Below are 12799 nucleotides of genomic sequence, written 5' to 3' on the forward strand. Positions count from 1 at the left end.
TGCATCTCTTGTGCTAACTGGAATCCATGCTCCTTCCACAGTGCTGGGGCCATGAATTGCTCAATTATACATAGTCGCTATATATTCAGGAGAGAAAAAGAGTTGCTTTATTTATTTAGCAAGATGAGCATTATTTATTGCAACTGTACAGTTTCTATTTATTAATCAAGGTAATGCACATTGTGAACAAGCTCTATTTCTGCTAATCCAAAGTGTTTTTTTGTTTAGAAGAATTTGATGTTATTCAACAGCAATTTTAATCAAATAGAACACCAGTCTTGTTCTTGCACCATTTGACTTGAATTAACAGATAGTTTGAATGAAGCAATTTTGAATTGAGGAATAGGTTGTATATACAAAGCAACAATTAATTCTACGGGATTACTCATAGTATAACTCCATATTGCAGCTTTATTTATTTTGCATTGTACGGGTCGTTTTACGGGTATAGAATTGCTGTCTTTCAGCAGGGTCTGGATTACTCACTGTGTAAGTGAATACATGGAAATGGGCATGGACCAATTCGGGCAGAGGTGGAGGATGAACAAAGATAATTGTCGGCCAATTTTGGGAGCATAACAGACCAAGTTCCTGCAGTGGTTTAACGTCTGGGCTGGAAAAGTGGTTTTCATTCCCGCAAGTATAGTCTGTGCTTTTCCACGGCAATTACATCACACACATACATAAATATATCACACACACATGCATACATACACAGGAGCATTATTAAACAAAAGTTGACAGCTCCTAGGCAATTACCAAAACGTACAAACACATTTAGCACTGCAGTAAGTGTAAGTTGGAGAGATTCATGAAACTCGGTTTAACTTCAAAACTTTGAACGCTAATTCTAAATGGGAGTCGGTAAAATATAAGGGCACCTCATTGCATATATTTCTTATTATTCAAGAAATCAAGCAATCTGTTTTTTTTTAAAAGCAGCCAAACTGAAACCATACTTCTGTTCTCATAGAGTTAAACCACTTCTGATTGACAAAGAAGTGGTGCAGCAGTTTCTGCCCCTCCCCCCTTGAATCTATACCTCGAGGGTAGTGTGGGAGCCAGCGAGAGGCAGAAGGACATCTGTCCATTGAAGATGCCTGTACAGAAAATGCTTCTCAGCACAGGCCAAGCATGTGACAGGTGCCTGGCGACAAGTAGGGGGCGGATTACATCTGGGGACAAAGGCCAAAGGGCAAACAGAGTTTCCCAGGGTACATCATTTATCAGAGCCAATCGTCAATCAGCATACATTAGAGGCACACAATGGCAGAGGTCCCAAGGGGCACCATAGTTTCTATCAGCCTTTTCTATCACACGGGGCCTTGGGAAGACAGAGAAAAAAGACACTGTGGGAAGTTTCCCAAGATTCAAACAAACCCCCTCGGCTACTCCAAAGCAAAAAGCAGGTCAACAGGCATTGGCTGATACCTTTACCCTTCATTCTGAGGCATGTGTCTGCCATTTGTTAAGAGGCGAGAAAGAAAAAGCAGAAAGGCTATTGTCCCTGTCGCAGCTCCAGCCACAGGCCAGTGCAGAGGATTAACCCTTTCACTGGCCAATTGTGATTACACAGATGCTCTCGAGATCACACGGGCTTCTGCTTTGGACACTTCACCTTGCGCGTGAGATCCAATTTTTTTCTTAAAAGCAACACATTTATTTGATGGTGTCGCTAAGTACCTACTGGCCACCATCTGTTCACTCTGCATTTCATTCCCAGGATATTGTGTGGACGGCATTAGCCATTGAACCAGCCACCTTTATCTCATTATAAATTCTTCCTTCCTCTCTCTAAGATGCTGATTTTTCAGTTGCCTGCAGCCAACCAGCACCGTGCCCAAGCTACCAGATTTAATGTGTAAGTCTCGTAGGTGTCGCCTACTTGATCATGAATGGTATCATATCCAATCTTAATGTTACAACAGGAGCACTCTCCCACAACATCGTTGGATAATGAGGCGGAGGCTTGGCTGTTTTTCCCCTTCCCTACCTCAAGACTACTTGTAGTATGCACACCATCACTTTGCTGCAAATTTAAAGCCTACATCAACTACTTTTCCTTCCCACTATGTGTTATGTGTTGTACAGAGAGCTGTGGGTTGAAATCTCACTAGTCAGTGTAACTAGTTCAAGCTAGAGACTGAAGCACATAATCCAGGCTGATGCTTCAGCACTATACTGAGGGAGTGCTGTGCAATTGGAGGTGCCGTCTTTCTGATGAGACGTTAAACTGGCGCCCATCTGCCCTCTCAGGTGGGCATAACAGATCCCATGGCACTCTCTCAAAGAAGGTTATGTGGTGCCCTGAAATATTTATCTCTCAACTAACACTTAAAACAGATCAGCTGGTCAGTATCACATTGCTGCCTGTGGGATCTTGCTGTGTGGAAATTGGCTGCCGCAATTCCTACATTACAACAGTGGCTACACTTCAAAAGTACTTCATGGCTGTAAAACACTTTAGGGTGTCCTGAGGTCATGAAAGGCTCTATAGAAATGCAGGTTCTTTCTTCTCTTTTTGTCACAATCCTTCTTGTCCTGGTTCATTGTTTGCCCTCTCTCAAGTCGCAAGCTCGTGGATTCAAGCTCCACTCTAGATGCTTCAACATAAAATCTAGGCTGACTCTGCAGTGCAGTACAGAGGGAGCACTGCACTGTTGGAGATGCCAACTTTAACAGTAAAGAGAAGGAAGTGTTTCAGCCTAGTCTGAATTTAAACCCAGTGCCGAGAGGTGGGCAGATAAAGTAACCAGACTGTGTCAATCTATTGGAACTCGGTCTCTGAATAGAACTCTGTCACTGTGTCCCTAACTGATGATTATGTTTCAATATTTAAATTGGAATGTTGTCACAGGTTTCTGCTGCACACAGTAAAAGCATCCATCGTTTATGCACAACTTCTAAGCAGGAGAACAGCATTCACTGATTTAGGCTTCTTGTGATTGTGGAACCACAGGAAGCCAAGTTATAGCTAATTATATACTGTGGTGAAGTAGTAAGGGGATTTCACAAAGGAATTTGAATTCCCTTTTAATATTCAGTGCTACTACATCATAGTTTTTCACTGCAGTACTTTCTATCTTGTTTTCCAGATTGCTTCTTTTCACTCCTCTTCTCCCAAGCAAAAATGTAGTTGGAAGACTCAGCTTCTGCCAGTAGAATCTTAAATTTTTACAACGTTGAAGAGGTCCATTCAGCCCATAATGCATATGCTGGGTGTCCCAAAAAAAACTACCCACCTGGTTCCATTGTTTTTTTCTCTTTCTCCATATCCTTTCCAATATTGGTTTTCAAATATTTCACTTTTAAAAGTTTTTATGGATTCTGCTTCTAACACTGTTTCTGGTCAGCACCTCACATGCCAACAATCTCCCAAATAACAAACATTCTCTGAACATCTTAAAAGAACCTTAAATTTTTGTCCTTTATATCCCAATTCATTGGCCAATGGAAATAATTTTTCATTACATACTTCCATTAAATCTCCTCTAGTCCTTCTTTGTTCTAGAGTTCCAGTTTCTCTAACCACTCCCCATAACCATAGCCCATCATTCCTTGTATCATCTTAGTGAACCTCTTCTGCCTCACTCCATGGTTTTGTAATCCTTCTTAAAGTAGAGCTTCCAAAAATGGATAAAAATGTCCTTCATGCTCAAATCAATGGTTTATATGGATTTAGCATTACCTCTTTGCTTCTGAGTCAATAACTCTATTTATAAAGTAATTCAATATATATGTAGCACGTTGGGATATTTTTGGATAAGGCACTGTAATAAATACAACTATTGTTCTTTGCATCTTCCTTTTCAGCTCCCAAAACATTTTATTAATGACCAGTTCCATCCCATTCTTAATATTAATTAAGTCCACTTCTCTTCTTGGGAAAGCTAATGTAGCCCCAAACGGAAATGACCAATGCTTTTCCAGGTTACTTGACATGCTGTGTAGGTGCCCAAATAACAGAGTAATGGCAGTTTTTATTTGACAGGCTAAACTTAATCTCCTTACCTAGTTGCCCATGAGATGGGAATTCTGTGAGCTGCATAGATGGTGAAACTGAGAGGGCTATCAACGAGAGAAGCACTCTGCGTCTGCGCGTCCTTCCGACACGGAACCACCGTGTGGAAATCCGCGTTGAAGCTGTTGCAGTAGAGTTCCACCAGATCCAAGATGGCAGCTGTTAGAGCTTCCCCGATTTTAGCTGTTACACAAGAGAAAAAGAGGGAGTAATTAATCTTGCTCCATCATCAACACATTGAGCATCAACGTCACACACCACTGAGATTGAGGGGTTTCCGCTAATGTCTCAGTTGATGGAGGTAACTGAACCAAAGAGATTCTAGCTTTGAACTGCTGGTCTTTGCCATTATCATCTGATCTTAGTCAGTGGTAACTTCTGGGCTACAGAAAGGGAAAAGTCAATCAAAAGTTCATTTTTCTGATCAGTAGTCAATGACTCCTGCCAGTAAAGTACATTTACAGCTGTCAGAAGTGAAAGGACTAGCACTCACCAACTGGACTCAAACACACATAGAACAGTAAGGTACTATAAGGCACCTAGCACTCATGGAAATGCAAGTAACAGAAATTAGAACCTTTAGGGAGACCAAGAAAAGGATCTGAAAAAGACTCAAAATCAAGTTAATTTCGCAGGAAAAAAAATGGTTCTCAAGAAGCTACAAAATGTTAGTCGCCCTAAAGGGTACACATTCTATGCTCAATCTTCTATAAGCTGAAGGTTTGTTCCCTGAAGCCACTTCTTAAAGATTCTGGTGAAAGTCTGAAGCAATCATCCCATGGGTTTTCAATTCTGGAAGATTTCTAGGAATGATACGGTATTACATTTGGAACTCTTTTCCCCCCAAAGCCCAGAGAAGTTTATTTCTCATGGTGAAGGTTAATCAGAGGATGGCAGAATGCAACTCGCAATGACATGAAAGCTAAAAAACCTGACCGCTCTATTTGAATGGGAAATGGGAAATCCACTGCAGTCTACTGAAAGTTTTACAGAATCAAAATAATGACAACTGTGATGCAGTTGGAATTAGGCATTGTAGGGTACAATTAGTTTATAGTTTAAACAACCCAGGTTAAATTTTCCACCCACCCCCAGCCCACTGGTATCAACAGCCATCCAGTGCCTCACCACAGCACCCATTCTTAATCTGGGGCAGCATCCAAGAGGGTCAACGCAACAGAGACTGTTCTGCTCCTCGCCTGTCATCTAGCATGAGCCAGGATGGGCAAAGAGGGCATTCAATAACAAGTCAGAGTGCAGTAACTTGGTTGATTCTCCTCACCTAAGTCACTGAGATGCCACAACTGATATCAGCTAACCCAGCATGGGTCAACAATTGAACCCAGTGCCTTGATCGGTAATCCTCAGAATTTCACTGGCTGTTGTCAGCCTGAGGGAAGAAGTGTTGCAACTTTTACAAAAATAAAATCCAGCATTACAGTCAGTAAAATCGACGAGGAAACGAGCATCATTTCTAAGCAGTGGTGGACTACCACATTTTGCTATATTGTCTATAACCTGCACTGATCCAAATGGATATAGAAATGCAGTATAGATGCATTTAAGGGCAAGCTAGATAAGTATATGAGGCAGAAGGGAAGACAGGGTTATGCTGATGGAGTTAGATGAGGAATGAGGCTCGAGTTGAGCATAAACACAGAATGGACTGGTTTCCATTGCTCCATCATTGGCGGCCATGCTCTCAGCTGTCTGGGCCCTAAGCTCTGAAATTCCTTCCCCAGTTCCTTCCTCTGTGTCTCTACTTCTCTTTCTCCCTTCAAGATGTTCCTTAAAACTAACCTCGGAGCAAGCTTTCAGCCATCTGCTTTAATATCGCCTTTTGTGACTTGGTGTCTAATTTTGCTTTATAATTACCTTGCAATGCTTTATCAAATTAAAGGCACACTAAGTTGTTGTTGTTGGGTCAAACGGCTTGTTTCTGTGCTGTATACCTACGTACTTTTCAATTTTTTTTTGGTATGAATTTCAAGAACCAAAACAGCTGATTATTTAATCCTTTCCTGATCTCAGTCATTTCCTTCTAGCAGCTTTAACAGGCATTCATACAAAAGGCATTCACTCAATTCAGTTTCTGCTGCTAAATATTATAGGAACCTTCAGTATGCTGGCTTTGTCCATGATGATCACCTGATTTCTCACTTAGCAATACAAACCAGAATGACCTAGCCTCAATTCCTAGTCTGTGTTGGGTCAGGTGACTCAGCTGGAGAGCCAGGATGGGGGTCAGCATCCCTTGGGTTATGGAAAGGGCTGGGGGAGGAATTAGGTCACATCTACCACCGATTGCAATCTAGTGATTCCTGATGGACAAAAGTACATGTGCACACATCAGATGACGACCAAAGTGGGCTTCGATGTGATACCTTCAACAGTTGAACAGCTTTCCAGCACACTCACGTGGAAGAATGACCACTTATGCAAGGTTGATGATGTCCACAGTACCTTCAGAGGTGAACTTTTGGGACAGGGTGTTAGAGAAGAGGTTGAAAAGCTGAAATGAACATGAATATAAGGTAGAAATTCATGTGCAATCAGCTAAGGACCATAGAGTCACCAATGGAATTGATAGGTACAAAGTGACCTTTCACCGTTTTGGGCCCTAGGGTTCAGGACTGTTAGAGAAATGAAGACTTCCTCTTCAATAGTGGGCACTCAACCAATACTGCTCCTATTTTCCACATTGTTCAGACGGACCCGTGTGGAGCTAAGTGTTGGTTGGGTGCAATACCTGGATGCTCTATTCTGTAACACAAAAAGTAATCTATTATGCTTCAGACCACTGAGTGTTCCTTTGGGCAATGACTAGGGCCATCACGGAATTAGGTGGAATATGACCCATTCAATGACTCTTATTTCCTCCTCCTGATGGGCTCCACGCTCAGAATCAACTATTAACATACAAAGGTATTGAAAAGTCCAATCCCTTACCTCTGTTCTCTCTTACTGTCAGCGAGCTGGGATCCTGGAGAGTTATGAAAGAGAACACATTAGCCATCCTGTTACAAATTGCAGGAAATAATAGTTTGTGCTTCAAGTTCTCTCTGTCCAATCTATTCTCTCAACTTCAACAGCAATGTAGATATTTTGAGGCAGAAATTGCTGGTATTTAATCATTAAATATAAATACTTAATGTATTATTTAGAAACATACAAGCATCAGAAGTTTTAATTAGGAATTTCACCAAATTGCAACCAGTCAATCACAGGGCAACGGAGAAAGAATGAAATATTTACGTTTACATAGCAATTTCACGACTCAGGAGCACCCAAAAGACTTTACGGCCAATGAAGCTATTTTGAAGTGTAGTCACTGTTGTAATGTAGGATATTTGGCAGCCAATTTGCACGCGGCAAACTCCCAAAACAGCAATGAATGGACAAATAATAAAAACAGAAAATGCTGGAAATACTCAGCAGAGTCTGGCAGCAATTGTGGAGAGAGAAGCAGGGTTAATGCTTCAGGTCAATGACCTATCTTCAGAAAAGTTTCACAAACGTCATTAATCTGAAACGTTGGGCGGAATCTCGTGGAGGCAACGGGGGTATCGGCCGCCGTCAGACGCCCTCATCGCCTCTTTTCAGGAAGGCCCAGAGCATTTTGTGCCACTCCAAGCAATTAACAGGACAGCAGCGGGTCTTTCCCCAAGATCAAGGATCCCGGGGCAGTAATTCTGCCCACCGAAAGTTGTTGGCTAATCAAAGGTTTTCAAAGGTTAACAGGGGTAGGCAGAATGTGGAGTCGAGGCCACAATCAGATCAGCCATGATCTTATTGAATGGTGGAGCAGGCTCAAGGGGTCAAATGGCGTAGTCCTGCTCCTAATTCATATGTTCGTATGTAAGGCCGGCAGCCCTTCTGTACTCAATAGCGCCACAGTGCAGTGGCTGCTGCCGGTATGACACCCACTCAAGGTCTCAGATCGAAGTGGGATCCAGGCACAGCTGAGTGATGGTGGAAAGAGTGTTGAGGCGTGGGGGGGAGGTGGATTGGCATGGGCAGGTGGGCGGCTCTCAGTGGGCCTTCCCTCTTCTTGATACCGGGTCCCTTGATCACTAAATGCCTTTGAACGAAGAGCGCACTCCCTCCCTTCACAAAGGAGCCTGCATGCCAGAGTTTGCTTGTCATGCTGCACGCCAGTGGGCTGAGGCCATATAGTGGACATTAATTGCCCACTTAAGGGCCTCAATTGGCAGAAGGGTGGGAAGGCTGTCCGCAAGCCTTCTCGCCACAGACATAGTCAGGGTGGAGGTGGGAAAGTGGCAGGGTCTTCACCCGGCACCCTCTCACCCGATTAAATGCCCCACTGCCACCAAATTTGCCACAGGGGAGGGCACAAGATTCTGCCCATTAACTCTGTTTCTCTCTCCACAGATGCTGTTAGGCCTGCTGTGTATTTCTAGCATCCACAGTATTTTATTTCTTTTCCTCTACTTTGTTCTATGTGAATAGGGTCCTTTCACTAGTTGTACGGAAGCCAGGATAACCATGCATATCAAGAGCAGAAATTCAACGAGGAGTCGCATGGCTAACCCCAAATGTCAGATTCTGAGTTATAAGGAGATAGCAGAGAAACGCAGACTTTTCAGCCTTGAAAGCAGGAGTTAGAGGAATGATCTTATAGACTTTTACAAGATAGTGAGCAGTATGGAAAAGGCCAAGATATTATATCCAATTAAGGACAAGGGGACACAGGTCCCAACAGTAAAGGGCAAAATTAGGACTGATACAACAACAAATTGCATTTATGGTGCACCCTTGATGTAGTAAAACTTCCCTTGGCCTTTGACGTCAGAACAAATTCTTCACATAAGCTGTCATCCACACGTGTAATGAACTCCCAGAAAGAGTAATGGAGGTAAGAAATCTGGAATTCAGGAAGGCGAGGGGGTGGTATTTTACTGAAAGTAATGAAATAAGATGGGGCAAATAAATCCCTCATCTGCATTTTTCATGTGATTTCATTACCTTTTTTGAAATAAAAAGTGAGCATGACAAGAGTGCTAAGATGCACATAGACCGCCAAGTCTGGCCAGGGTCACAGATGAAAGGGAAGTGGGCTACAAATAGGTTCTACACCTTAGTGCGTGTATCACTGTTTAATAAAACACTCTGCAGGAGATTCTTGATGGGGCAGGGAGCAGACAAGGGCTGCTCCTACAATTGTCATACAAGCGTACTCATCATTGACTGTACAGTGAGTCAGACTTCCAGAGGAACCCAGCTTCTTGCTAATCTCAGAAAGGGGACAGATGGGTGGAAATGGATTCTGCATCAATTCCTTCCCTGCACAAATAGTGCCGATTCTGTGTCTTAACCGGGTTAAAAGTTCATTTACATCTCAATTATTTGAAATGTGAACAAATTTCAAAAAACAACGGCTGAAAGCAATAGTTTCTTTTAGTCTGAATCCTGCAATATGAAATAAAGAGCGGTCCTCAAGTTAATTGTAAACACACATGCTTTAATGTTGCTTACTGTAAATGAAAATCATTAACTTCTGTTTTTAAAATGAGCAGATTGGGTGGCACAGTGGGTTCACCTTTCACCCAGAGTTCAACCCAGACTCATTAGGGTGCAAGTCCAATCTGTCCACCCGCTGTAAAGATCCTAGGTGAAATGTGTTTTACCCTGTGTTCTAGTGAGCTAACAGAGCCTCGCACTGCTTGATTCATGAGGAATAGGCACTCAGGAGACACAAGGCAGCTGACTTGTGAAGCCTTATCCAAATGTGAGTCGTCAGCTCTGAAGATAACAAAATTAATAAAATCACAGGTAAATGACTTGGAAAACATAACCTATTACAGTACATTTGGCTGTGGCCCAGTGGGCAACATGCTTGCCTGTCTCTCAGTCGGAAGGTCGCTGATTCAAGTTTCACTCCAGAGACCTGAGTGCATAATCCATCAAGGCTGTGACACACAGTGTGGTACAGAGGGAGTGCAGCAGTGTCAGAGGTGACACGCTCAGATGAGATATCAAACCATGGCTCTGTCTGCACCCTCAGGTGGACATAAAAGATTTCATGACACTATTTCAAAGAAAAGCAAGGGAGTTCAACATGATGTCCTGGCCAAAATTTAACCCTCAGCCAACATCACTAAAGTAAATAGCAGATTTCTAGTCATCTGTGTTAGTGCTGTGGCAAACTGTCTGCCATATTTCCTATATTTCAACAGTGACTACACTTCAAAAGTGTTTAATTGGCTGTAAAGCACTTTGGGATACCCTGAGGTTGTGAAAGGTGGTATATAAATGCATATTCTTTGTTTATTTCTTGCACTGCTCAAGAAAACATTAGAAAAGTTTTCTATCAACAGCCAGGAAGGGTATAACAGAGACTGTGGTGTGAGCCAGAAACAGGGTAAATATCATGTCATCTTGAGGTAGCATATTAGCACAAAACTTGCCACGAGGAAATAGTAGCATATATAAAAATAGCCCAAAAAAAGAAAAAAAAAGTTTCTAATCAGAGCTATTCACTTGTCATTTGAGTTCCTTTAATCAGTGCTAACCAAAACATGATGATAGCTGCTGATGGAAGCATCAACTGCATTTAGGAGTTAAATAGTAACTGGAAGTCTGTTTCCGCACCTTCTGTATCCTGGGGTGCAGCCGAGAGGGGCAGGGCGGCAGCTGATTCAGGGCATTGGTAATCTCCTGCGTTTCGACTAAGGCAAGTGCGTTGCAAATGGCCATCACAGACTGTACCACCCTCTCAGCCTTCTGTGAATGATCGACCTGCGAGCAACAAAAATATAACTAATTAACAAGAGCAAACAGCAACGCACCCAAGATCTCCCTTGCTTGGTAACTGTACGCAGTGAATACAATAGACTCTTCACAGGGCTAAGCGAAATTGCTTCCATCGTTGAGACCTGATACCCTAGTAAAAGTCACCTTTGTAGTCTTTGACGCCGACAGGCGAAGTACTACCTAAGGCTGAAGGTTATGATCCACATCAACCCCAAACCAGGATAAAAACAAATATTCTATGTGGAGTGCTGTACTATTTAAAGATGCTATTCTTCATAAGAGATGTTAAACAGGAGTCCTTGGACATTTTTCTCAATTATCTCACAGTCACGGCTAGAGCACAATTTACACTAGCAGACCAAGTCCCTTATGAATCATAAACTACAGGGTTGAATTTCTGTTTGATTACGCCACTAATATCAGTGCAATCCGGGCAGAATCAGCTGAATTAGAGCAAAAGGCCAGGGGATTTTAAAAATAAGTGAGTCGTGCCCAAAGCAACTTACGGTCATACATTCTGCAATGCTTTATATTCTAGTTTAGAGTTCAATTCACCTGTGTTCATCCCACACACAAAATTGACCACGCCCATATTCCACCCCCTGCCTCCCAGATAAATTGTAGGATTCCACCAAATGCACTGATTTGGGAAGGTTCTTCAAATTACACTTGCTTTTCTAGATGCACAGGTATTAGTAGGCACATTTTAAAAGATTTTTCATATCAAAAAATATTTAAGAAACTGACTGACGTACTCTATGAAATTATGAAACGGTTCAATACAGTTTTTAAAAATCATCTTCAGTGATTTTAAATCAGATTATTCACAGATGGTGGAGTAGACACTGACTAAAACTGCATGTTTTTAGCAATAAGCACATTTAATCCATTACTGGATTAATAAAACGGTACCAGATTGCCACTCATCTAAGAAAACTTTTTAATAAAAAGAAAAAACATGTTCTATTTTGCTGCCCAATTACAGTGGTTCATTGAAGATTTTACATTTGCGATCATGCACATAAATTTTATTGGAAACTTGAACTGTAACCTAAACACCACAATTTTCAGCAATTTTCCCATTGCACCCAAAGTGAAAGGTCTACTCCCACAACTTTACTGACCACTGCACACTGGTTAGTGCTGGGAATGACAGAAGCATAGGCTTTGGGCAAAGGCAAGGTAAGACCTGCTACTGCTGTTCTGCGCTCCTGCCAACACTCACTGTTGAAGCCAAAAACATAAAGGATGGCTTCTTGGATAAGGTGCCAAAGGGCTACTGAAGCTTTAGAACCTGGAAAGAGGAGTCAGGGGAAAGGCAAAAAAATGAAGTAAAATTTCAAGGGAACACAAGGAACAAAGGTATCTCTCTTAGCAGGGATGGGAGTGAACAGTTTTACTGGCTTAACTGAGATGCTCAAGATTGTTGTGCAGCTAACGCAGCATTAACACAGGCCTGCCCAGGGCACCAAACAAAAGATTCTCAAAGCCTCCTCTTGTTGCCATGCAACCTACCTCAGCCAGCAGAAAGTTATCCACCTCATTTTGATAGGTGTCAAAGAGGAGGGTCAGAGCTTGCCTGCATGAAATTAGAAACACAGTTAATGAACCAGCAGTAAAATCGTTCCTTGTTGCTAAACTGAGGCAGACAGAACAGCTGTTATTTGTTGTATCCATTACACAGACCCTGTCACATGCACACACTGTAGGCAGAGATGAGATATTCTGGTAATTACTATTCTCTTTTACAAATAGCTCATTGTAAGGAGAGACACACCAGGAGTTAGACAGACACATTAGTTCTTGGAGTTACACAGGAGTTACATATAAATACAGGTGAAACATCAGGCATTCTCAATGTCGGTAACAGAGTGTGAAACACACACAGACTGACCACTGTTGACTGCACTGCTCTCTCACCTGGTTATCGTCTGTTTTAAGGGCCTCTCTTGTAGGTGTATGAAATGGTTAAGAGTTGATTGACTCTGGTCATCACTGACCTGT

At 42.2% G+C, this 12799-nt stretch overlaps 1 protein-coding gene across 1 annotated transcript in view; it reads right to left on the reverse strand.

Annotated features, from left to right (window-relative positions):
- The window catches only part of pik3c2b (phosphatidylinositol-4-phosphate 3-kinase, catalytic subunit type 2 beta), a 164918-nt gene that overhangs the window by 91802 nt on the left and 60317 nt on the right, over positions 1-12799 (reverse strand). Inside the window, exons 7-11 of the mRNA XM_078546393.1 lie at positions 12716-12795; positions 12311-12374; positions 10634-10780; positions 6971-7004; positions 4012-4204 (exon numbers count right to left, since the gene is read on the reverse strand). Of these exons, the coding sequence (XP_078402519.1) occupies positions 4012-4204; positions 6971-7004; positions 10634-10780; positions 12311-12374; positions 12716-12795 (518 nt within the window). The remainder of the gene's footprint in view (positions 1-4011; positions 4205-6970; positions 7005-10633; positions 10781-12310; positions 12375-12715; positions 12796-12799) is intronic.

The sequence above is a fragment of the Cetorhinus maximus genome, chromosome 8 (assembly GCF_964194155.1).
Source record: "Cetorhinus maximus chromosome 8, sCetMax3.hap1.1, whole genome shotgun sequence".
Lineage (NCBI taxonomy): Eukaryota > Metazoa > Chordata > Chondrichthyes > Lamniformes > Cetorhinidae > Cetorhinus > Cetorhinus maximus.